This window comes from Hemibagrus wyckioides, linkage group LG06 (genome assembly GCF_019097595.1).
Source record: "Hemibagrus wyckioides isolate EC202008001 linkage group LG06, SWU_Hwy_1.0, whole genome shotgun sequence".
In the NCBI taxonomy this organism is placed as follows: Eukaryota; Metazoa; Chordata; class Actinopteri; order Siluriformes; family Bagridae; genus Hemibagrus; species Hemibagrus wyckioides.
The window spans coordinates 39,132,052-39,158,951 of record NC_080715.1 but is presented as its reverse complement, the minus strand read 5'-3'; the positions used below and the strand labels follow the sequence as shown (position 1 = coordinate 39,158,951).

The following is a 26,900-nucleotide window of genomic DNA, read 5'->3' as shown; positions in this document are numbered from 1 at the left end:
ATTATTATTATTATTATAACTGTGTACTAATATTTCAAAATTACAAAACAAAATAAACAAACCTTTAAAATTATAAAGCAATCAATTAAACATATACCGTACATTGTATATGCATACACATTACCAGACAACTTTAAGAAAACTAGAATTAAGAACTAAGAATTAAGAAAACTTAATAAAAATTACAAATTAAATAAATATTTATTTAAAATTAAGTTCTATTCATATAACGTTACTGATATATAGTAAATATTTTATAGCTATTTTCTAAAATTATAATAACGTATTATAACGTTTTCATAGAGTTTGTTTACATCAAAGTTTTTTTTTTACCGAAAGCCCGCCCCTTTTCCACAGTCACTCTAGTTGATTGGCAGCGCTTCTAGCCCCGCCCTGATCCCGCCCCCTTCGCCTGTATTTGACTGAGACACTCGTGTTGCTCTCACTCAGAGCCGGTGGCTGTGGCAGCGTCGTCCATGGCAAGGCAACGGATATAAGCGCGCGCGATCTTTATTCCTTTTTTTTTCTTCCCCTACCCTCAATTTCTCGTCTCGAGCTGCTCACGGTCCATCCAAAGCCCGCACCATGACCATGCTCGGCCGCCTGTGGACTCTATTCTGCCTCCGCGTGTGCTTTTACGCGAGCTTCGGATTAGCGCAAAGCGCCAGAGAGGGTAAGTGATGGGAGGCAAAAACAGAGAGAAAAAAAAAAAGTTTCCGCGGAGAGGAGAGCAGAGAAGTGACGAGAGGCGCGCGAGCGTGGAGACGGAGAGTTGTTACTGAATACACGCACGCACGCACGCGGTGTCGGATTCTAACGAGCTGGATACGATGTTGCGGTGTCGCACTGATGCGCGTTTGGATATTGGAGAACTTGCACTATTGCAGTATTGAGCAGCCCGATATGTCCGCGCGCAGCGGGTGACCGGTGCACACTCTTGATTGATTGATTTATTTATTTCATTTTCTCCTTATGGATAACGGATAGATTATTATTAAAACTAAACAAAACGATATGAAATCCAATTTTTCTTTAGTAATGTTCTGAATCCTGAATATTTTTTTGGCTTTCTTTAATTGTCGGATCAGACCCGAGTGCTAAAAACCTGACAGTGTGTTCCTGTCGCACGCACAACTCAACTGCTTTTGTTCTGGGGGTTTTTGGTATCGGTTTTATCGGTTTATCGGTGGAATTTGGGAAGATACGAGTAATGGGTATAATTATATTTATAGAGAATATAAAACATGTTGACAAATTAATAACTTAAAACGGAGCAGCGGGTGTGCGTAAAAGCGTAAACGGCGCACCTTCGGCTATATCAAGTACATGTCAATTATTTATATATATATATATATATATATATATATATATATATATATATATATATATATATATGTGTGTATATATGTAGCATTTACATACATGTATTTAATGTATTTTTAAATAATTATTTTACGCGTTTTGATTTGTCGCGCCGTGGCGCATAAAGATCTCTCTTTCTCCACATATATAAATATATTTTTCCTCGCAAATACAGCGTTTCTAACTTCATCAGCGTGCCCAAACCGCGAATCTACCCCGCCAACCCCCCAAAATCAGCCCCTAAATCACCTCTGCCTTCTTCAGACTACCAGCTCCTCATTTCCAGTCCCACTCGATAAAAGCGCAGCGCATATGCATTTTAATTCCCAGCAAGGAGCAGTGTGTAGAATTAGGTCGTGTACGTTACAGCAACTGAGTGTATGTTTCACATGCCATATTTTTTTGCATCCTGTGTTTATGCTATCATTTAGATCCCTGTTTCATCTATGAAGAACCTCCTTTATTCTCCCCCAAAATCTCATTTCCCAAAAAGTATAAGGAAAAAAAACAATGTTTGGCTTGTAAAATTGGGATTTGTAATCATGGCATGTTAATTCAGCTCCTTGTTTGAGGCTTTAAGCACAAACAGCGTGTTTACACACGCTCAACCATCACACACTCACACACGGGTCATGATTTGTTATTTCGCTAGATGTTTTTTGTCACTGGTGCTTGTTGGGGAGCTAGATAGGTTCTCTCTCTCCCTCTCTCTCTCTCTCTCTCAGGCAAATAGCTGAAGTTTTGATATGAATCCACTAATTCCTGTCTGTCTCTGTGTCCATGTCTGTGTCCGTGTCTTTCTCCCGGGCAGTGATCCTGCTGGACTCGAAGGCACAGCAGACTGAGATGGAGTGGGTAGCGTCTCCTCCGAACGGGGTGAGTCTTCCAGCGTTACGGGTTTGAACTTCAGAGATCAGCATGGAATTTTTCCTTATGTGATGTTTTTAAGATGTTCCTTTGAGCTCTCAGGAAGCTTATAGTGATGGAGACTGGCTCAGAGTGGGAGAATGTGAACGATACACACGTACACGTATCCTCTTCATAAAATATTCACAGTTTTTTTTTTGCGTCTAGATTTTTTAAGGTGTACTTTCTCAAGACTGCTCATTTTTCAAAGTTGGACTAGAATTTATTTCTTGCTTATATTGCGTCATAATATGTATTATTTGGGTCTTGTTTAATGCAGGAAAAAAGAAAATAGCCTACTCCTTTGTTAGATCCATTATTTCCCCCCATTTTTCTTTGGATTAATTCGGGTCTGTGTATCATTTGCCCAGAACTCATTTTGTGCATTGTGGTTCACATGTTTTTTTAATAAACTACAAAATCTGACCTTCTTATTCGAGAAGTTATTATTTATTATTATTATTTATTTCAATCAAATTATTTTGATGCTCTTTTTGGCCCAGATATATTAAAAAAAAAGTTTTTGGACCATTGTTTGTTTCTTACCATTGGAATAAATCTCCTTGATTTTTTTTCTAGTAGCTGTTTTTTTTTTATTATTATTATTATTATTATCATTTATTTATTTATTATATATCGTTTTGCTGAGCCACTCTTAGTTGCCCTGGTGTACATTGTAAAATGTATGATAAAATTTTTTCTTTATGTATTATTTAGCTGATGTCACAGTTCAATGAGATTTTACACATCTGATTTTTCTCAAGCACTTAAAGCTACTAAGACTCAAATTCTGAAACTTTTAAAACAGGATATATTTTATTTTTTGATAGATTTGGGACCTTTTAATAGATTTCAGATGTTGTGTAGTGATATTTGGGTTTCTATGAAAGCATAAGGATTATGAATACATCCAGATTTATTTATCTACTTTGCATTTTTCCAGTGGGAAGAGATCAGCGGGATGGACGAGAACTTCATCCCCATTCGCACGTATCAGGTGTGCCAGGTGATGGAACCGAATCAAAACAATTGGCTTCGGACTAACTGGATCGAAAAGGGTGATGCTCAGAGGATTTTCGTGGAGCTGAAATTCACACTGCGGGACTGTAATAGCCTGCCTGGTGTGGTAGGATCTTGCAAGGAAACGTTCAACTTGTACTACCAGGAGACGGACGCCGAGATGGGCAGGAATATCCGCGAGAGCCAGTATGTGAAAATAGACACTATCGCGGCGGACGAGAGCTTCACACAGGGCGATCTGGGCGAGAGGAAAATGAAGCTGAACACGGAGGTGCGGATCATCGGGCCGCTCTCACGCAGAGGCTTCTACTTGGCCTTCCAGGATGTCGGAGCATGCATCGCTCTCGTCTCGGTCAAAGTTTACTACAAGAAGTGCTGGTCCATCATCGAGAACCTGGCCACGTTCCCGGACACAGTGACGGGATCGGAGTTTTCCTCACTCGTCGAGGTCGAGGGAACGTGCGTCAGCGACGCCGAGGAGGAGGCCGACAACTCTCCCAAGATGCACTGCAGTGCCGAGGGCGAGTGGCTCGTCCCGATCGGAAAGTGCATCTGCAAGGCCGGGTTTCATCAGAAAGGGGACTCATGTGAACGTAAGTATGCGAATCTGCTGCTTCCTGTTCTTGTGGGAAATTTCTGCATTAGATCCTCGTTGATTAACCTCATGCCAGATTGGACAATAGTGTCATATTAAAGTATTATTATGTACATTAGGTTATTATGTAGCTTATTCATGGACCCATTTGACAAAGGAAATTGCTCTTCTAATTATTTGACGGGTCTCAATCCAGTAATATGGCACTTAGTTTTGAGAAAAAAAAAAAAAAAAGAATTGTGATTCATTTTGCAAATGGCTCTGCTTATCCGCGCAAGACGGAAGAACCAAGGCAGGGAAAAAAAGATTCCCAGGAGTGGGAGAGAGAAATAAAGAAGCGTGATATTTGACAGGAATAATAATGAGGGATTAAATCTGGAGGCATATATCCATGGTATAATAATAGGGGATCCAGTTAATTGTTTGATTAGCAAGCTCTTAAATTATAGTGGTGGTTGTGTTTGGTATTGGGATTAAACGATGGCTTGCACTTGAGTCTGGCTCTGTGCTCTTCAACAACGCTCTGTCTTTCTGTCTCCTGCTATCTGGCTGAAGGCCAAGTCAATCACTCATGAAATCCCCAAGCCTGGAGGAAGTCCAACCGGTCACTGCGTGTCTCACTGAATTGTCTCTGACGGAGAGGAGAAAACAAACAACGGGCATTCCATGCCGTTCGGGTCCTTACAGGAAAGGCAATCAGGGTTGATGGCGTTGCCTTACCCGTAATGGGGGGTCATCCCTTGCGTCGTTTTTTCCCTTCAGTCTGACTCGGAATACAAGGACTGGCGAAGGCTCAAAGAGGATCACTTAGTTTTACTTCGTTTAAGTGGCCTTGCTTTGCTCGATGAAGCCTTTCATGTGTAAATTGGGCCACCGTGCTGGTGCCTAGTCGGTGGCTTATCAAGTGTGGCGAGGAACAACGCTTCATCAGAAATATCGGAGGAAGGCTCAGATGGCTCAGATGGCTTTTCCGCCATAGATGCTCACCCGGGTCTGCATCATTAAGTTAGCGTGTGAAGAGTGCTCTACAATGCAATTACATGATCAAAAAGCAGAAGCCCCTATCGCGGGGCCTCGCTGAGAGGATATTTTAGAGCTGAAAGCCAGGCGGAAAAGCCAAAAGGCAAAGCCAAGTCCGGAGACGTGAGGGTGCTACTTTGTAATTTGAATTATTTGGCATGTATCCAGGGTAATAACAGGGGTTCTTTTAAGTTCGTTGCACAAACAATGACAGCCAGTGTGACAGAAATGCCTGAGTTTATGATGAAGTTGATGTCAAATAGGAGTAACGCTTCACTGATTGACCCCTTCTGCTAGGAAGTTTTGGCTCACCCCACCCAAGCTCCTGACATACCACCCCAGAAAAGAAAAAAAAATTAGAAAAGAAACCAATTGCCCTCCACAACATGCCCTCCACATTGTCGCGTTATGAGTTTCACTGGGCTGCCGACTCGAGCGTCGGCGATATTACAGCGCAGTTAATCTAAATAAAATGAGCACAGGAGTGCTGCGTCAGCGTTCCTGATCCCAGCCATTTCTCCTGGTATTAAATTGCCCTGCTCAGTGTTTCCCCAGAGTTCTGAAAAGGCTGCGAAGTACCGGCGTATTTTCTCCTCCTCTTCAGTCTGCAGTGTCTTGTGAGGGACAGAGCTCTGTTTAATATGGAGGTCCCATCTCTATCTCTATTTCTCTTTGTTCTCCGTTTCTGACTCTGTCCATCCCGAGAGGACTCTCTGGCCCTGAGGCTTTCTAGAGCCTGTCTTTTTTTTTTTTTTAACACCTCCTGTTACATTTTAATATCTGCACCGCAATTCTTTTTTTATTATTATTTTGGGGAAAAAGCATAGCTGTAACTCAGGCGTCCTGTCCGTCATGTCATTCGAGACGGGTTCCTGCAGGCCTCCTCCCAAACGTGTGCTGTGATCTTCTCATTCATCACCTGTGCTGGTGTGGGTGGGAATTGTACGTCTTTCATTTCTCTTCCCTTTCTGTCTTTCTTTCTCGTCATCTCTCTCTTTTTTTTTTTCTGGAATAACAAGACCAGGGATCGTCAGCGCTGGCAGCGTTGACAAGAAGCAATGTGAAATGATCTGGGTTTATTTAGCGTAGAGCCGGGCAAAAATATTGGACATTCATTTGCAATGTGCTGTTTCACCAGTGTCCATGCTGAGAAAATTGAGACGCTGCGTTCCTTAACCCGAGTGAAAAGGCCCTTATAGAGAGACATTGTGGTCTTTGTTTTCTCTCTCTCTCTCTCTCTCTCTCTGTCAGTCCCTGGAATGCGTGTTGCTCAATTTTACCATGTCGCATAATTTCATCTCGATGCTGTGCAGCATAGCTGGGGAATGACTGCCAGTTGACCCATGGTGCGTGCAAAAGCAAAGCTCTACTGTTTGCCTTTTGCCTATGCAACATTTGCTAAAATGCTAATGGGGAAGTTAGCGCTGCGTAGCTGTCATCTGCCAGAAGATCATCCGTCTCGGCTGATCTGTCAGGGAGGTGGACAGAAGTTAGTCAGAACATGATGGATGGCTTCTTCAACCCCCAAAGGGGTGGGGAGGCAGCTTTCCGTGGAGCTGCAATAACACACAATAATGGCAGAGGTGAGGGGAGGCTAGGCTAGGCTAACTCCCGGGCAAGGCCGCTCCACGCATTTTAAACGCTACCCAGCAGGACGTGGTGAATGAGGATGAGGGATGAGGGTGGATGTAGGTGGCGGTGTATTTGGGGGGGGGAGTGATTGTTTCTGAGCTGTGACATTTAGCTGATTGATCAGGTGTTAAGACGACGGCTGGAAACAGCCATCCACTGGCAAAGCCTAAGTGATCTCAATTATTCAAATGGAGGGAAGTTCCTCAGGAGGGACGCCGCAGGCTCCGAGGCTGTCAGGGACAAACTCGGCACCTGATGGATGACAAAAAAATGCTGCATTCTTGCAGAGCTAGGGGTGGATTACTTTTCCCGCTTCCTGGACTAGCAGGTTTTCGCTGGTTGTTATGTTTGCTAGTGGTTCTACGTATTTGAAGTACAATATTAAAAGAGGACACCAGATTGAAGAATTTCCCTCATGGGATCAATAAAGTATCTATCTATCTATCTATCTATCTATCTATCTATCTATCTATCTATCTATCTATCTCTCTCTCTCTCTCTCTCTCTCTCTATATATATATATATATATGTCCACCAATGGTTTAGTAAGCATGTTGTTAAACAATACAGTGTTTGGCATTCACATCTTGTCCATGGCACTACACATTCATATCATATTATATCACGTAGCAAAAAACCTACTAGTCAAAGCTAGTCACATCCCCTAAGGGAAGAAGATGCAGCTTGTTTGCTAGCTAGCAAAGTGTTTAGCACTCACATCTTGCACGCCTCTGGCTGTCAGGGACAAACTAGACATCTGACTGATGGTTTTAAAACATATAAATAAATAAATTGGGTTTTTTTTCTAGAGCTCGGCTGATTTTCTCTCCTTCGGCAATTTAACTAGCGATGACTAGCGGGTTCTTATGCTAGGCAATATGATATGAATCTGTAGCTCTACGGTTCAAATATGTCCGGCTCGGTGTGAGTTATCGATCAGCTTGTCAGCGGTGTGGATTTTCAATCTATGAACATGGAACAAGCAGCTTCTTATGCAAGTCGAACACGACAGGCTCCAGGAATCCTTACACAGCACATTGAAGACTCAAGGTGAATTTGGCTTAGCAAATACTGAAGCGCAATACTTAATTATTCCTTAAGTACAAAAAATTTAAATTGCAATGATGAGTTTATTTGTACCCTCTAGGGGGGAAAAAAGTCTGCTCCCTGTCCCTCTGTGGGTTTTTTGTCTTTGGGAGTGTAAACGGAGAAAAGTGCGAGGTTATGTAATAAGTTATTGATTTTGCTCTTAGCGGGAGATTGAGGTGCCAGGCCTGCGCTCCCTGAGGAGGGAAACTCTGACAACAGGGCCCTCACTGCCACTCTAAAGCGCTAAAGGCCCTCAAGCTGCTCACATATCACTTTCACCTCAGGGTTAAAGCTGCTCTTAACACACACACACACCTACAGGGATAGATATATACACATGCATTCACGGACTTGCACACGAAAATGCTCAGACGCTAGAGCATATAGCATGAAGGCTTACGTGGACACTTGCAGCATTAACGCTTAACTGGAGATCTGTGCCATCTTCTCCTCCTCCGGACAGACAGCGAGCAATTAGACAAGACAAATGGATGTGTGTGGGTGAGGGTGAAGGTGTGTGGTGGTGTGACAAGGGAAAGTGAGTAAGCCTACCCAAATGTGTGTGTGTGTGTGTGTGTGTGGGGAATGTTTAGACAGGTACGAGACGTGCAAAAAAGCCAAAAGTGTTTGTGCTCAAGCTTCAGGAAAAAGCTATCTAAGCTTTGTGTGTTTGTGATGGAGATGTCAGGATGCGTTAGCGTTGTCGGGGGTAAAAGAAGGTAGGGGGTCTTTGTTTTGAAGCAGGAAGGGTCACGGGGGTCACTCCTTAGGCAAGTCAAAGGTCAACCGGTCACCTCATTTATCTTCCAGCCTGGCAGCAAGCTGTCATTGCATTGTCCGAAACACATTGCGTGCAAACGTGCACCAGTGAAGTTAATATTCTCTGACCTCAAAAGAGAAAATGGCAAAAAAAATGTCGCTATTATCCTAGAAATGGCAAAGACCTGCCTGCTATTTTTTCCTCGTGTTGGAATTCTCATTAGTCTCATCATAGAGTCCATCTGTCCTGCTCTCTTTTTAAGTATAATGACGACATTCTGATTCTTAAAAGAATAATACTATTATATAAATGAGTATTGGGTGTAATATAGCCAGCATTTAGCATCTGACAGTAGAAGTATATCTACTAATGCTAAAATTGCTCAATGTGGCTAAATAAGATATTTATACGTCCACCTGTGGTAGAGCTAGCTAGATCGACAGGTGTTTAGCATTTAGATTTTGTCTCTGCGTGTGGTTGTAAATGAAGTATTACAAAACATTACAGGATCAAAATAATCCGCCACCTATCGTAATAACCTTTGTATTTAATGCTAGCTAGCAATGAGCTCCACAGTCAGTTTGTGACTAAGTAAGTAGTTGTGGCACAGCTTGCTAGCTCCCAAAGCTAAATCCAGTTCCTACTAAATGCTACTCATGTTTTGTTTTGTTTTCCTAAAGGAAATCTCAAAAACAGTTTAGTCAAGCTAGCAAAAGGTTTAGCATCCACAGCTAGTCAGTTTCCTTTTTTTTTTTTATCTGTTAAAATAATGCTACCTGTGAGGCAAATTAACTGCTTAGCATATTGCTAGCAAACTGCCTCTCTGTTGCTATGTACGTAATGTACCTATGGTGTGCAACACAACATTTTATTTGTTGTTTAGCACTGTTTGCTAGCTAGCTACTACTCAGTAGCTTTAAACATTAGATAATTTACAATAATAATTAGTAAACTAACTGTTTGCTAGCTAGCCAGCCAAATGTTTAGCGTCCACAAGCAAATAGTTGGAACTGCACATAGCTTAGTAATAAGCAGCACAAAAGTGCATATTAAAGCGTAGCTAACTGTCCTGATGGATCTTGTTGCTAGCTGGCTAGCATAAGATTTATCATTCACAGCTTTTTTCCTGTAAATAGTATCCTAAAGGTACTTTAAAGTGTATTTGAATCAGTACAGCACTAATCAGTAATAATTAACGGCACCCTGTGTGACATCCTACAGGATTCTGTGTAGCTATGTAACTAGCAAAACGTCTTAGCCAATAGCTGTCTTTAGCTATGTATTTTTTTTTGTATTAAAGCAGTTCCTTTGGTGTGTTTTAAATAGTATAACTATAAGTTAGACTAAGGACTAAAATATTGGCACCCTGGTAATAGCGTTCGGTTCTAGCCAGCTTGTTTGAGGATGTAACAAATTTGAATTGCAGCCTTTTTTAAAATATTATTTCTTTTTTTAAGTTTATTGAGACTTCTATTTAGTAAAAAGAGCAGTTTAAAAAATCATAAATAATTCGAAGAGGTCCGGATTTTATACTTTTCCATTAGCTGACGAATATGGAGTTCCGTGAATGGTAATTAAACTGTGAAATATTCGGCATGAAAAAGTATTAATATTTGATGACTTGCATCCTTTCCCCTTCAGTGAATAGCTTATTTATTTATTTATTTATTTATTTATTTATTTGTTTGTTTGTTTGTTTGTTTGTTCATGTAATTGTATTTAATTTAATTTAATTTAATTTTTTTTTTGCAGTATTATTCATCGCTTTAGCTAAAATATAGCGATAATGTAGCATCCAGTGAGCCGTAACTGGATATATACAAAAATTTCAAATGTATTTTCTAAAAATACGCCCAACATTTTCTAAAAATACGCCCAACATGAAAACAGTCATACACACACACACACACACACACACACCAAATGATAAATGTGCTCTAAATCACTTCCCGTCTCCGACAGAATTATGTAATGCTTTTCTCTGATAAAGTACATCTTAATGTCAGCAAAACCTTGCATGAATGAAGAAGAGCATTAGGTTATGTCTTCCCGTGCCGCCATGATTAACGATCCTAAACAACGCTTGTTTTATGACTCCGCCGCATTAGTGTTTATGCGATCGATATTTACTTGCGCTGTTCATTTTATTAAGACTGTTTACTCACTGCTTCAATTATACCTCACGTCCTACTGCATTTTTAGGCATTTACCTTTTAGAAAATGGGGATTTTTTTTCTCCCTCTCTCTCTCTCTCTCTCTTTCTCTTTTCCTGGAACTAGATTGTGTGTGTGTGTTTTTTTTCTATTATGAAAAATTGAGCTTTGAAGCCATCATTATGGAAGCAGGATTAGCAAAACATCACAGGAAAAAAGACGCGTTTTGTGTAATCAGACTATTCAGTTATCTTTATTTACACATCAGTGCCGCTTCGGTGGGAAAAAAGAAAGAGGGTTTTATTTTATTTTTTTCCTCTCTCTCGTTCGACTAAGAAACCTCACTCATTACTGAGCATTTCTCATTATGTGTGTTTATGAGAGCGACTCGATGGGTTTGGCGTTAAAAAGAGACTGGGGTGTGTTGTGGCTTTGCCAAAACATGAGACTATGAAGCGTTAAGTTTGAAGATGCGTCTAAATGAGGAGCAGAGAAAAGTCCATGAATTAGGATTTTACATTAATGTACACAGATGGAGAATATACTGCTGCACACTGCAATACAGAGAGAGAAAACCGGGGAATATGTAAAGTGTCATGATTGCTACAGCTAATAATGCCTTTGTGATGCTATTTTTCCCCATTTGTTTATTTATTTATTGAATAAATAAATAATTATTAATAGTAATAAAAAGCAAGATTTTTTTTTTAATTAAATAAATAATTATAATTAGTATTAAATAGCAATTATTTAATAAATTACTTATTTAGTTATTTATTACAAATATGTATTAAATTAATGTTTTAAATGTATTTAATGTGAAAATTATTACTAGTAATAAATAGCAATTATTCAGTTAATTAATTATTTACTTATTTATTTATAAATATTTATTGAATTTATTTAATAAGTAAATCATTATAAATATTAATAAATAGCAATTATTTAATGAATTACTGCTTTAATTATTTATTTTAAAAATATTTATTATTTTAATATAATATTCTATTTATTTATTTATTTTTATTTTTTTTTATTCATTGTGTGTATGATTGTTGCAGCCAAATATGCATTTACATTTTTTTTATTTACTTTTTTTTAAATTGCAAGCAAGATTCTTTTTTTAAACTGCGAAGGCACGACATATGTACTTTCCATTTACTCACGTGAGGACGCACGTGACTCTTAGAAAGCTTTGGCCGAATGCATGTTGTGATGTCACACACAGGAAATTGGCAGCCATGTTGAAAAATCCTAGTTCGTTCTTTTTTTTTGTTTGTTTGTTTGTTTGTTTTTGCCTTCATTTCTGCTCTCCACAAAAAACTCCACAATCCTTGAGGGACGGACTAGATTTTTGCGCATACGAGATGCTGCTGTAATCATAAACGACGTTCTTTTTATAAGAGAACATCCCAGGAATGTTATTTCCACCCCGTTTAAACCGAACATCCTTTCAACACACTTTTTCTTTTACTTTATAGCACACAGCCATAGAAGAGGAAGGATTTATAGTCCCACTTCTGTCCGAGTGTGTCTCAGTGTTTCCTCAGTGAGTCTGGTTCTTCTCAAGGTTCGCCTCAGGAAGCTTTTCCACATCACGGCCGTCTCTGGTTCGCTCGTTAGCGAACGAAACCTTCGCCCTGATTTCTGTAAATGCCGCTGTGCGATGTCGTTTGTTGTTAAAAGCGCTATAAAAAAACACCACTGAAGCCAACGCCACAGAAGACAGTAAGGATTGTGTCTGATTAGTGTCTGATAAATAAAGGAATGCAGTCCAGCGATCGTTTTTCCTTCCCCGCAGTGCTGTGTTTATTCTAATTCCTGGATAATTTAATGTACAGAAGCAGCAGCGAGGCACAGAGCAGCACTTGTTGAGCGAGTTGATTATCGTTATCAATAATAGCGCGAATTTATTTGCACTGCAGCTCAGACCGGATCTGGGAATTTGATTCGGTGGCTGATCGATTGGCCTCCAGACCTCATGCAGGGAGAGATCAGGCAGGCGTGTGTGTGTGTGTGTGTGTGCGTGCGTGTGTGTGAATGGAAGAGTGAGCCACGGGGTATGTGCGGCACCATTATGACTGTTCTGCTTAGTCACAGTTACAGCCCTCTGTGTGTGTGTGTGTGTGTGTATGTGTGTGTGTGTGTGGAACCCTGCTGATGCAGCCTGGTCTTACAGCTGATTCGTTATGGTCATAGAGCCTTTGGCCTTCCAGACCTTTGGGTTCCTGTCTCTTTTATACGCCGAATCATTGACGAGCCTTTCTCATCTAACACCTTTCATCTTTCTTTCTTTTTTCCCCTCTGTCTTTTCTGTGATCAGTGGCAGCTTCGTTTTCATTATAGGCATTTAACTACGATGCCGACACATATGTAAGGAATAACGATGACAAATCTCAGGGGGGCCAATATTTATGGTTTAGCCACAGCATTCGAGATTTCTGATCTCGCACCTATGCAAAACATCAGAAATGAACACACTCTGCATCTTTACCTAAAGCAGCGCATAGAACACTTTTTTTAAGAAAAAAGCAATTCACCGAAGGGAAAAGGACGAGAGAGGATGCTTTCGCTTCGTGATGAATTTATCAACGTATGTAAATTTATGAAACTTAACAAACTAAAAACAAGGAGGCTGGATCTCTTCATTTGATTCTAATTGATAAATTTGATGCATTTGATTCAATTGATATTTGATTTATATGATGCATTTGATTCAATTGATACATTCGATTCATGTGATTTACTTGATGAATTTGATTCACTTGATAAATTTGAGTTAGTTGATACATTTGATGCATTTGATCCAACTGATACATTTGATTCATATGATTCATTTAAGTGATAAAATCGATTCATTTGATGCTTGTATTTTCTTTTCTTTTACAGAACTATTAGTTAGTATGACTAGAGTTAAGAAAAATTAGTTTAAGAAGCAATCATGCTGAAATTTTGCCTCAGTATTATTCTCTGTGTTCTTTATATATTCATTCATTCCTACTTTGAAACCCGTTGCTGTCCAAATTGTCTTTCCTTAGCTCCAGTGCCAAACCAAAAAAAAGCAAACTGTCTCTCTCTCTTTTTTTAAACCATTTCTTTAAAGGAACTTTGGCAGGATCGTCCACTCCATCAGGCAGACGAATGAATCCATAAGCACTGATTCATTCACGGAAGAGTTCATGAATTTCGTCCCTCTCCTTCGTCCACGTCCATGCGGCCTGCCAATAAACCCCGCATAAATTACTCGCAGCGTAACCGATGTCATGTAGAAACATCATTTCTGTTCCATTCCTTAATACGCATGCAACATATCAGCTGCGCCGGGGTGAGAGAAATATTACAGATGTTCCGCGTTTGGCCCGAGTCATCTCAGGCAATGCTCGCTTCGCTTCTTTTCCTTTCTTTTCTTTTCACTCTAGTCCAGTTATTAATTACATGTCGGACTTTCTGGAAATTTCCAGGGGTCTTTTTTAATCCGTGCCACAATTTGACCCGGCGAACATCTGGCGCTCTGAGCCGACCACCCAGACATCCGCATCCGTAACAGAAGATTTCCAGCACAGTCGTGTCCGAGCTCCTAATCGAATCTCCGTATCGGAATTCTCTGTAGCCGACACTCGGATAATAAGGAACGGGTTCGAAGATTAATTTTTTGGCAGACGGGACCAAAAGTGTCAAGCCAAGACAAATCCGAGTGTCAGGAATGAATGTGAGCTGATGTTCAACTGGCATGTTGCGTAAGATAAAGAGATCTTTCTTTCTTTTCTTTTTTTTGTGGAAAACCGACTCTTGTGGCTTTATCGCTGTTACAGACCTTTTTACAAAACATTCAGATCTCAGGATTTTCCTTTGACTCAGAGAATGTTTTCTCAGTTGATTTTTTGGACTCTAGGAACGTGGAAAGATTTGCACCAAATCCCAAGCCTACATCTTTTTTTTTTCTTTCATCGTATCTCAGGTTTTCCACATTCAGGCCGCGTCGTCTCCGAAGTGTCCTTCTCGCTCTCGGCGTAAGAGAATGCTAATCTTCTCTTTGTTTCTCGGCGGAAAGCTACTTATCCGTCACTCGGCCTTAGGTAGCAGCCATGAATGGGCGGTTTGTGTGCTTGTAGCCCGTTTCTCTCCTAGCTTAACACGAAAGAGGTTCTGGCCGAATTAGCCTCCGAACACGATCCCTCTTTTAACCACTTAATCCTCCGTTTTGGCAATCCTGAACCTGCTTTGTTGATTTTTTTTTTTTTTTTTTTTACTTGGTGTAGCATTTTGTACTTTACACCCAAGGCTCCTTTGTTTGGAGGTCACGGTGAAGGTGTCTGGAACGAGTATTCAAAGAAAATAGAAAAAGAAACTGGATCTCCATCTTGGTGTAGGGCTTTTATTTAGTTTTTTTAGTTTTTTTAATTAATTAATTTAATGTTTTAATTTTATTTCATTTTATAAAATTTTTATTTTATGGTGCTTCTGGTTTCTCGTAACCTTCTCGCTTAACTTTTCGACATCATGAAAGAAATCCAGACGTTGCTAAAGCACGACTCACAAGGAAAAAAACCACACGTATTACCAAGAATTCCGACCAAGCTGAACATGTCAGATCTTATTTTGTGTTATTTCACGTAATTGTAGCCCAGAAGTTAAACAACTGAAGGAGTCATGGGTAATTAAAAAAAAAAAACACAACCCAAATCCCAACTGGAATGCAGTGTGAGATATTTAAACTTCATATCAACTTATTAAACAAATACAGTGCAGGCTCGAAGGGAAGGGGATAAAAAATAGCACAGGGAAGAGGAAAGGCATGAAATGTAGGTCAAACTCTGAGTTAAACAGAGGTTACGCTAGCAGAGTCGGTGTTTATAAAGTCGTTTTCCGATTTGAAACGCGCAACATGAAATCACCTCTTTTTCCTTTCCGTTTTCTTTTTTTTCTTTTTTCTTTTCTTCAAAAAAACTGAGCTCAGCTGTAGCTCTCATTACTTAGTCTTGATTTCCAACAGTCACGATCTCGATGCTGTCTGGTTTTCTTTTCTCCAAGATGACAGGTCGAGTATCAAATCAGCGACCTTGACTCGACTCGACTCGATTATCCATCGGAGGTCCGTCCTCTTCCTGTGGCTGTTCAAGAAGCGACTGTATTTGATTTTTTTTTTTCTCCTCACAAAGTACCGAATCAATCATACAAATGAGCTCCTGATGGGCCGACTTTGATGTTCGAGGCTCGCTGGAGATTAGGATGAACTCGATAGCAACTTCTTAGTGAGGAATTAAACACTTCCAGTTGGGCTAATGCTAGATTAGAGCTGCGGAGTGGAGCAGGATAAACATCTCTGGCATGATGTCGAGGTTTTCTTTTGTTTTTTACTGTAATGACAATGTTGCTGGAGGCCACCTGAGCAAAAGCAGTCTGTCAATCAAAATAAGATCATCTGACAGGACAAAATAACACTGAAGGCTGAGTGCCAGGCTGTCAAATCAGGATATTAGAAATAATTATCATCTGTTATGGATACAGGAAGCGATACGTCGAGCTGTCACGAAAATGCCAACTCCGGCTTATAAGCTCATCCATCCAGCCGCTTTCTATGTTCAGGAATGCCCAGAATCTCCTCTGTAAAAAATTACATTTTCACTTCCTTCAGAGATCCGAGATTTTATTTTTTGTCTCATGAACATCAAGGCATTTTCACCGGATTGAGCCGTTTCTCTTTCTCCGTCCCGTCTTCACTCAGGGCCACAAATAGCAAAATCCCGAATGAGACACTGTGTTTGTCGCCAAAGGCTTGACCACTAGAAGGAATATTACAGTCCTGGCTTTGCCAGCTTTGCCAAGACCGCTGTAGTCTTGATTCACCTCCTTCCGCTTAACCCTCGAGTCAAGCTAAAGTACTGAGTCACCTACACGATAATAATTCTGTATGTACTACACATACACCACGTTCAAATACAAGTAACTGCAGTTCACGTGACCATAACAGTAATCCAGTGCTAGGAGCTTAATAACACTCGGATGAATTTACCTCTGAAGTCTCTCCTCTCTGACTTCTGAGGTAAATCCTGAGGGAAGTCCCTAAAAACCAGGTCTGTATTAATGTACCAATATTTACATTCCTGGAGTGTGTTTATAAACCGAACACCTGTGTAACTTGGTGTAAAAGTTGGTACATGTCACATTCTCCAGGAAATAAAAAAAATAAAAAGAGTGTTTCTTCCCTGTCAGGGTAATAAATGGCTCCTAGGAAGACCGTGACCGCATCAGCATGTCAACGAGTGCCAAGAGTCGTAAGCCCGAGGCGGCCATGTTGGCAAACCCGAAAAAGTCTCTGTTTGTGCACGTCGCTCCGAGTCTCTCAGACCTCCTCATCGATTTCCAAAGCTCCATTTACCACCTCGTGTAAACACCAGAGGCGCTCGGGCCTCCTCAGACGGCGCAGTAAACACACCTCAATTGCTCAAACACAAAAATAAACCGTTGGAGGTGCCGCACGGTCGCAAGAACCCCGGGTGTCAGCGGGGTTAAGAGCCGTCCTGTTTTGGTGATTTGCGACAGCGCTAATCTTAGCATGTTAGCGAGGGAGACCATGCTCAGGGGGCTTAAGCCCTCGGCTCATGAGGGATCTACCCTTCATAGCCTTCGTGCACAGACTTAAGAGTAAAAAAAACACCTGAAGACTGCCCTTCATTTTCATTTCATTACCCAGACAACACATGAATATAAGTCTCGGTGGCACCACAATAAACTCCAATAATCATTTTTTTATTAAATTACACCAATGACCAACGTAGTAATATATAAATACATCCTGCTTCCAGATCCCTCCGCCTAAGCCGGAGATCCTGCTTTCAATTACCAGAGCTTTGCAGGTTAGAAACACCAGCGATAAAATCACATCCCTCGCTTTCTCCACTCCTCTAGCCGGCCCGGATGGAGAGCGGTCTTTATTCAGCTCGCTTCTTCAGCTCTCCAGGCCGGGGCTCTGAGCTAAATAGGCAGTGACAGCGCTTTCATGTAGCTGAAATGAGTATACTTTGCTGCTCAGAAACCCACCCCCCGTTTTCAGTGCTGAGGTGTTAAAAAGGCGAAAGCGACCAGGCCTCTTACCTCTTTTTCCTTGAGGATCTGAGCGTCAGTATGACCTTCGGTAATAATCATTAACGGTGCACAAATATCTATTTGGGTAATGAAGGCATGCTTTAAGGCTTTATAGGGGTCAGATTCTGTCTTTAGACTCAAACAGCTGGTGTGTGGGTTATATCGTTTTAGAACAAAAAAGCCAGATCATGAAAAGGACCTTTCTACAAAAATGCTTTGTTTTTATTACATTTTATTTAAATGACAAAAAGAAAATAATAGTTCCGTTAGTTCCATTTTCTCTTTGGAGTTCTTTATAATTATCCTCCATGATGTCATTTCAAAATGATATTATACCATCCTGCGCTGCAAATTACAGTATTTAAAAGTCTTGTATATATGTTGGTTTTTTTTTCTTTTCAGAGTAAGTGCTATGCTGCAGAGTCCGAAGTTTTTCCGAACGCTTTCCGTTCGTCACGCTGTCCGTTTTCCACGTGGAGTTTAATACGAGACGTGCCCCGAGTTTACTAATCAAATTACGTTTAGTTTTTAGAGCGGCGGCGCCAAATTGGATTCGGAAAAGAGATTCTCCGAAAAGAAATTCTCGTCGCTGTTAATTCTCAGGGTCCGGTGTTACGACGGCACTTCATTAAGAACACCGTCCGTACGGTCTGATGAAATAAATTGCCGGCGTAAATGACTCTCTGTCATTGAGACGTGGGAAGAAAGTGTGTGTGTGTGTGTTTTTTTTTATTTATTTTTTTTATACACCGCGCCTCAGGCTATCCAACCCTAATTTGAGCTTTATATGTGATCTAGGGCTGCCTGCAGGACGTCCTTTTTTTTTTTTTCCCTCCTGTTAAAGGTGAAATGCTGAAATAATCCCGTTAAGTTTTCTATTTTCTACACTAACCTTGCCTTTGTTTTTTTTTTTGTTTTGTTTTTTCCTCCGCTTCGAGGGCATCTCTCTTTCGTTCTCTCTTTCTCTATCGCTCTCCTTGTTTAATGAAGGAGGGCTATTTAAAAATAAACTTAGAGAGGATCGATATGATCAGTCCTAAGTAAAGTCTGCTCTGCTTCCTGCTCCGTGTGTTTGTGTGTGTGTGGAAAGAGAGAAAGAGAAAGGAGCGAGGGAGTTTTTCAAGCGTACTCACGATGCCAGAGGGCCAGGTTGATTCAAACACCAGCTGTTATAAGATGTGAACACAAGCTCGGATCTGTTCTACACTGGCCTCTTTTTCATACGAACTCAACTGTGAAAGAGGTTGTAACTCTCTCTCTCTCTCTCTCTCTCTCTCTCTCTCTCTCTCTCTCGATCATCTCTCTCTCAGCTTGCGGCCGTGGCTTCTACAAGTCTTCGTCGCAGGACCTGCAGTGCTCGCGCTGTCCTGCCCACAGCTATAACGACAGAGAAGGATCCTGGAAGTGCGAATGCGAGGACGGCTACTACCGAGCGCCCTCAGACCCTCCCTCCGTCGCCTGCACAAGTGAGTCCTAATAACACGCCAGGGTGCCAATATTTTTGAAAAACGCCAAAGGGGGCTGCCAATATTTTAACAAAAAACACCAGGAGGTTGCCTATATTATTGAGAAGCTTTTCAGACCCGATATGAAGGTTCCTCAGCTCAAAAAAACACCTCAGTTACTTATAGAACATAATACGTTTTTCAAAATGGCGGCTCTCGTGTTCTGTTTACACTCATTGCAGAGTGTAATTACTTTAATTTATGCTACACAGTGTCTTTTCTGAGGCATTTATCAACACATCCGAGGAAAATGTTGATGTTCCAGATGGTTTTGTTGTGTTTTCACAGCCACCAGACAGTTTCCGTTTGCTCATCTGCATGCTAGCACAACAAGAAGGCATCGGAACACGAAGAACACGCTAATACACCGAGTTCTTTTAGCATTTATGCTTATGTACTGCTATGCTATAACTAAGTTGGGAGTTTTTTACCCAAATTACATCACAGCATGCACTCATTATCCTGTATGATTACCTAAATACAATTTAAATAGCAAAATATCTTCCATTTTAGTCAGTACTATTTTCTACCGGGTTATTTTAAGCCACTGTTTCTTGCTAGCTAGCATTCTGTTTGACACTCCACAGTAATGGCTGCTGAAAAACCCTGACTTGCTGATCGTGGTTTGGTGCTGGCCAGTTTTTATTTTTGCCTCAGGAATATTTGAGGATTTCTTTTTTGCTTTTTTAAACAGAGGCTAAAAGAACATATGGCTTGTTTGCTAAATAGTTAGCTAACCTCAGTTCCTCATTAGCAGGCAGTGAAGATTGGATTTAGGTGAAAAATTTAGTTAACCAGCGTCACTTGAGGTAATTAAGTCAATTAAAATGCCTCTGCTCACCAAAGTGCTGATGAATGAGGTGTTTTTTTTTTTAATTTCCTGTGTTTACCACAGGACGAGTTAGCCTAGCCTTTTAATTCTTCGCTTGTTGGTTCTTTCCTAAGTCTTAAAGTGAGCTGTGTAGAAAATGTAAACAAGCCCAGACTTTTTGTTTGTCATTTCTCATATTTCATCTATGATAAATATTAGCTAATAGCTCAGTGTCTGTGATTTGGAACCCTTGTTTTGTCCTCTCTCTCTCTCTCTCTCTCTCTCTCTCTCTCTCTCTCTCTTTTTCTGGTAGCTAATGAACAGAGGGCCAATTTGCTGTTTCCCGTCAAATTAGATTGCAATTACTGTCAGCACTGGAAGCCACAGGTCCCGGACGCTTCTTTCCCACCTCTCTCTTGCTCTCTCTCTCTCTCTCTCTCTCTCTTTCACTCTCTCTCTCTCTTTTTCCCCTCGTCCTCTCCTTTCCCTCTCCCCACTTTCATTTGTTCCAGCGAGTGCCGCAATTACGCTCTAGCCATTGATGACTTGTTTACACAGGCGAGGCGAGTAGAGGGAGAGACGGAGGCAGGGAGGAAGGGAGGGAGTGAGGGTGCTGCTGGTTTGTTAATCCACTACAAGCAGGTTTATTCATGAAGAAACATCACTGCCCCCCCTCCATTCCTCAACTCCCCCCCATCATGCTCTTAAAATAAATGTAGGAAAGAGTGGAAATAAAATCAGAAGTGGTAGCTAGAGAAAGGAAACAGCTCCTGGAAAGACAAACCACGCGAAGGTGAGACGGACTCCTTAATCGGACGAGAGGACTCCTCGATTTCCGCGTCAAGCTCCGCCAACAGTATGGATCTAATCAGATTTAGCCCCCGAAAAGCGAGCGAGAGTTTTGGAGTCATGCCTCATTGACTAGATGACTTGTTAGGCGGAAATAAGAGACGGACTACATTCCAGCACAGCCTCTGGTCTTCTTCTGTTGCCTAAAAGGGTCAAGGGGTCGGCTAATCGAGTACCTGCTTAGCAACGTAGCATAGCGTTTTAAAATGTCTCCTTCACTCTGATGGTTTTTCTTTCTGTCTCTGCTTTTTTTTCCCCTCAAACACGCGCCGTGAAACATTCTCAGCCCACGCGCCTGTTTCGTTTGTGACTGAAACAAAAGACAGGAACATGCTGTTTGCAATTTGCTCTAATGGTTACCCGCTACATCAAATCAGAAAACAGCAGGAAAGTTAGGAAGCTCTCTCTCTCTCTTTCTATATACTTCTCTCACATATCTTTCATGGCTACATTGTGGTTTCTGTGTCTCACAAACTCTTTCCTTCCCTCCTTCCTTCCTCCGCAACCGTACGACGTCCTCATGCTACTTTTATTGCACCAAATTTGTAATGTCCACCGATCGTCATCATGGGAAGAGAGAGGATTTAAAAACGCAATCCCCTGGCTTTCAGCGCAGCTGCGTAGGCCGGCCAGCTTCCAAAAAGCGACTCGCACGGAACGTCATTTCGCGAAAGTTCCCGCGACGTCACGGTGCGCTCTTCAAAAAAAGTCTTATCTTAATTATCTGTGGATTAAGTTAACGTGGGCCACGGATGAAGATTTCCCTTTCGGGGATTTGCAGCCGCAGGAGACCGGAGCGGTAATTGGAGGCCAATTTACATTCGGCGAACAAACACACGGACAGACAGCTTTTAAAAAACGAACCTCAGGCGCTACACAAATAAAGACACGCGCAATTCTTTAAAAGTGAGGATTAAGAAGCTGCGTAATAAAAGTCTGATTTGAAGGCTGCACAAAGGCAGAGGCATGTCATTGTCCAGATGGGAGAATAATAAATTAACGGCGGCTAAACTTATTCAGGGAATATGTCCTGCGGTTGTGTGTTTTGGCGTGGCACCACACGACCTGCATTCCACTTCCTCTCAGCCAGTGCCATGACCTAATGAAATATATCGGAGAGGCCTCGGAGGCGGCTCTGCTCCCAGTGAAGCTTTTATTATTTTTCAGCCAGCATAGGAAGAAGGGAGTTGTTGACGGATTTCGGGGGTGATATCAATCATGCATCAGCTGTGTGAAGGATGTGTACAGGGAGCAGGAAAAGAGAAGAGCTTGAGATGTGGAGATTCGGTCCATGTGCTATTGATAGAGCAGACATGCTGATATATATATATTTTTTATATATTTATATTTTTTCTTTTTGGAATAAATGATTTCTGTAGAGACAGGTGATACACAAATGCATATGGTTCCTATGGCAACAGCATATGAACTATGTGCTCTAAAAGGAAGGAGTCTCCAGTGTCAGCACTTCAAAGCTGAATATGTCTAAGTCCAACCTTCTCTATTTTCATTGGCTGTTGTGCTTAACCAATCAGAATCATTAGTATCTGCAATAATTGTGATTGTTTTTTTGGTTTTTTTTGTTTATTTTGTTTTGTTTTCCTTTGAAAGAGAAACGTACATAGAGAACAATAGAAAGAGACTTCATTTTCGTATTTTTTTTTTTTCAGCACTGGGAACAGAGCTCAGCCACCATGTTTAGCAAATCTGCTTAATTTTGTCGGCGCTCGTACGGAAGCGACTCGAGCTTAACTACGCTTAATTATTGACTTGACTTCTAATAGGAGGCGCAGCTCTGAGCAGATAAGAACTGCATTGCAAAGTTAAGCCCTAAGTCTAGTCACAACACACATGCACACACACACACACACACACACACACTGGGGATCAGCAGATGACCTAATTAACATACTGTCACTGGAAATCTCTATAAGTCTGCCAAGCTTTAATGGCCCTGTATGTTCATTTTAGGCTTCTTTTTTATATAATTATTTAAATCTGTTTATTTATTTTTTTTAATTTCCCAAAAATCTCCTTTTAATAATACACCAGAACTGTCTGAAAGTCTATGAGAAAGAAGCTTGACTCTCAACTATACTTTGACACGCTACAAGGACTTTCTAGAATTCTTCATTCTGATTGGTCATCCCCCTCAAGGCTCCGCCTCCATAATCTCCTGCTTAATAGAAAACTGATTTGATGAAGTGTTATGGAAGGAGTCTCCGCTTTCAGTGGTCGGTTTTTCCTCCATTGGAAAGTCTTCAGGAGGAGGAGTTTGTTTGTTTATGTGTTTGTTTTTTGTCTTATTTACATAAAGCAAGAAGCTGGTGATGGAACAGCTGTTTATAGCTACTAAGAATGTAAGCAGCTGATATAAGATATAACTAGAAATGGATAAAAAGTACACAGTGTCTCTGACTAATAACGATCCAGCTGAGAAGGCAAGTGATTGAGAAATCAAGCTGACAGAGCAGCCAGAGGCATGAAAAGGAGGCAGAGAGAGAGAGAGAGAGAGAGAGAGAGAGGGAGGGAGGAGGAAGAGAAAAGAGAAGGTCAGAAAAACAGGAAGTCAGCATGTATCCTCCTTGGCCATGTCGCATGCATTATAATCCCAATATTTATTAATTACACATATAGATGGATCTAGACCAGGGTGTTATTTTTCATCCATCACTTCCTCGGGGTTAACTCCGTCTCCTTTCCGTGGAGCGAGACGCTCAAGTGGCTCTCGAGGCAGCCTGCGAGTCACTCCTTGTTTATTGCTAGATAATCAGTCCCTTGATCTTTGGCACTCGAGAGTCAAAAGCGAGCGGCTGTGATCACGGAGCCATAACCGCTATGATAATAATATGTAGCCATGGAAATACAGAACGCATCCCGGGAGGCGAAGTGTGTTTGCGCGTGAGTGGGCGTCGCCTCTTTTTCCTGGAGGTGAGGATGAGACGGAAAAAAAAACGGCGTAGCGGGATTTGAAAACTAGTTGTATTCTCACTGTGCAGATGTGTAGCGTTTAGAACTGTTTCATCATTCTGTCGCATACTGATGCTAGTATGCACCTAGACTAGGAAATATGGCTAGCAGGGAAGCAAGTAGGAGAGTGCACAAGCTAGCTACTAGACTAGCAGGCAAGAATGGCATGATCACTCACTAGGATATGAATAAGCTAATGAGTTTTCCTTGTATGTCAGTATGCTAGTAGTCAAGTATTCTAGTGCAGTTAAGCAACTATACTAGCATACAAGCTGGCTAGTATGCATGCGCGCCGGCATGCAAGTAAGCTAACATACTAGTACACGGGATTTTCATGTCATTTGCACATCCTCTAGAGTTGCACACTTCATTTAATGACTGAAACTCACAGGATGTGTGTTAGAGGAGTGGGAGAGTTAGTGAGAAGCGTTACTGTCCATTTTTGTCAAAAACACACCGTTATTGAGAGAAGGTTCACGTCTCACAAGCGCATCCTGCAGAAAAGTAGGAGGCGGACCGGCAGGAAAGCGAATGCTGAGTGGGATTAAGAGAGGAAGATGAAGACAGGAGAAAATAGAGAGAGTGGCAGAAAGAGATGAGAAACACACACAGACACAGACATAGAGAGAGAGTGAGAGAGACACCTCCCCTCTTCACCTGCCACAGGTGGCCCTTTCATCTCATCTGATCATGCATTTTCCCTCCCTCCTCCTCCTCTGATGAATATTGCAGCATGAAAGTGTGTGTGTTTGTGTGTGTGTATGTGTGTGTGTGTGTGTGTGTGTGAGAGAGAGAAAGCCAGTGTGTGTGCCATTATCCCTAATGAGGTGCACCTTTTAAGTGTCGTATTATTCGTCCCTACTGTTCCGTAGCTTGCTTCTTGCCCTCATGAATATGGATGGTGCGTCTTGAAAGTCAACGCCTTCACAAAACATCTAAAAACACCAACTCATAAACCCGAGGCCTAAACGAGGCTTGTGAAAATAGCTCAAACGACATTATTGCAATAGGATGGAGGGCATGCTGGATGTGGGCTGATCACAGAGCCGTTTTACGAGATGAGGTCAAGTTCCCGGTATTTTAAAAGATAAAGAGAGACGACGTTGTGTTTTCTTTTTGTTTTTTTCTCCGATCGAGGGCAGACGGTTATTGTGGCATGTCACAGTCGGCCATAAGTCTTTTTTAAGCCCCGCTCATAAATTTCAGCCTGACTGTCGGGAGCATAAACTTTTACAGCGATCGCGGCTCCTAATCGTTACACGGGAAGCTTGTTATGCTTTTAGTTGGCTAATTAATTAGGATAGGAATACGATGACTCCACTACCAACTGCTTTATTTGATCATTTATCCAAACCTACCGCTGTATTTTTACTCACTGAGGATTTAGCAAGACTCAAGACATCTATTTAGCTGTTTGGATCTTCATCATGATGAAATATGTGCTGGAATATGTTTAAAACGCCATGATGTAAGTAGCTAGACATTAGCGGACTCGGACGTTTGGCCCCTGTTTAAGTTTCCGGCGGAAGCTACTACACCTTCTGCCTCGTAGCTCATTATTGAGTTCTTTCACCGCCTCGTCTCGTCCTGGTCCGCGCTGACCTTGGTATCTCTCGAGCGTGTCTCCCCTGCATTGTGGAACGTCTCGCAGTATCTGGGTTACACTCTAATTGTGTGTCAGCGCTTGCCGGCGGGACCGGATTCTGCATGTCCCCATGGCACGTTAATACAGCAGGAGAGAGGAGAGAATAATCCAGTGAGTGTGCCGAGTGTCAGCGTCGCCGTCACGCTTCCCGTCACGTGGTTACATAACTCAGCTTTCTTCTTTTCTTTTTTTTCCCAGCCGTGACCTTTCTCAACTTCTTAGATCCTGGCATACAAAATTTACAAGATGGTGGTCACCTTCTGTGTGGTTCCATAAGCTCATCTCTATTCTTCTCTCTTTCTAGCACCTTTATCTTTCCTTTTCACAGCCTAGACTACATCATCTGCCAGGGCTAGCAGTTCTTATTACAGGAAATTCTGCCACTAGGAAAGTTTCTTGGTATCTGCTTATGATTGGTGTGAAAGTGAGCTAATGGTACTTTCTTTTCTTTTCCCCGACTCTTCAGGACCTCCTTCGGCTCCTCAGAATCTGGTCTACAACATCAACCAGACCACAGTAACCCTCGAGTGGAACCCTCCGGCCGACTCTGGCGGACGCGACGACCTCACCTACCGGATCGTATGCAGGAGGTGCAGCTGGGAACCTGAGGAGTGCATGCCGTGCGGAGGGAACGTGGCATTCACGCCACAGCAGAGCGGCCTCATGGAAACCTCCATCACTATCAGTGAACTTATGCCACACGCCAACTACACTTTCGAAGTAGAAGCCGTTAATGGAGTTTCGGACCTGAGCCGGACACAGAGGCTCTTCGCTGCTGTCAGCATCGCCACCAGTCAGGCTGGTAAGACGTTTTAGTTTTATTGGAAATGTTCTCGGTGTAAATGTGTCCGGATGCCTTGTTGTATAACGTTATGCTCCGGGAAGGGCGTTTTTTGGCTGCTTTATTGGTTTGCTTATGAAATGTCTCTGCGACACTATGATTTGCGCTCGGCTGCCTGGAGCCTCGTGTAATTTCAAACGGGTGTGTGTGGTGTTTTTTGTTTTTTCGGTTTTTTTTCTATTTACCTCAGTGGGACTAATTTCCCAAATAATTTGGCATCTGCATTCCCGCAATTCGCAATTTGCAGTTGAAGTTGCTCAGATGCTGTTGGGAATGGAACATGATAAATAAGCATAAATAAGTCATGACCGTCCTGTCATTCCTTTGATTCTGGCCGGTTAAGGCCAAGCTGAAAGGTCGGTGCTCTTGTCAGTTGTTCTGTTCAAGAAGTGCTTATTATCCCGACGAATTAAGTTTTGCTCAAACCAAAGTCAAGGAAGATCTCCGGTGACAGGAAGCAGTATGTGTCCTCGCTCCTTTTTTTATCCCATTCCCCCCCGGAGAGAAACGACTTGTAGCACTCGTGCTCACGCACCCGAGAAACACCATGCTCGATCTCTTCTCTGTAATAGATATTTTTAAGGATCATGCAAACAAGATTTCTCTTTCATGCCCAACCATCCATGAAATATAATTTGCCATCAAGTGCACACTGA

At 41.7% G+C, this 26,900-nt stretch overlaps 1 protein-coding gene across 7 annotated transcripts in view; it reads left to right on the top strand.

Annotated features, from left to right (window-relative positions):
* The first annotated feature begins 435 nt into the window (after positions 1 to 435).
* epha7 (eph receptor A7) overlaps positions 436 to 26,900 on the top strand; it is a 69,594-nt gene continuing 43,129 nt past the window's right edge. For 5 of the 7 annotated variants that reach the window (XM_058392893.1, XM_058392890.1, XM_058392887.1 and 2 more), the window contains exons 1-5: positions 437 to 673; positions 2,174 to 2,238; positions 3,212 to 3,881; positions 18,934 to 19,089; positions 25,870 to 26,205. In XM_058392893.1, coding sequence (XP_058248876.1) covers positions 586 to 673; positions 2,174 to 2,238; positions 3,212 to 3,881; positions 18,934 to 19,089; positions 25,870 to 26,205 — 1,315 coding nt within the window. In that variant the 5' untranslated portion in view covers positions 437 to 585. Of the gene's footprint in view, positions 674 to 2,173; positions 2,239 to 3,211; positions 3,882 to 18,933; positions 19,090 to 25,869; positions 26,206 to 26,900 lie in introns of all 7 variants that reach the window. The other 2 variants (XM_058392886.1, XM_058392885.1) reach the window with 1 other exon arrangement.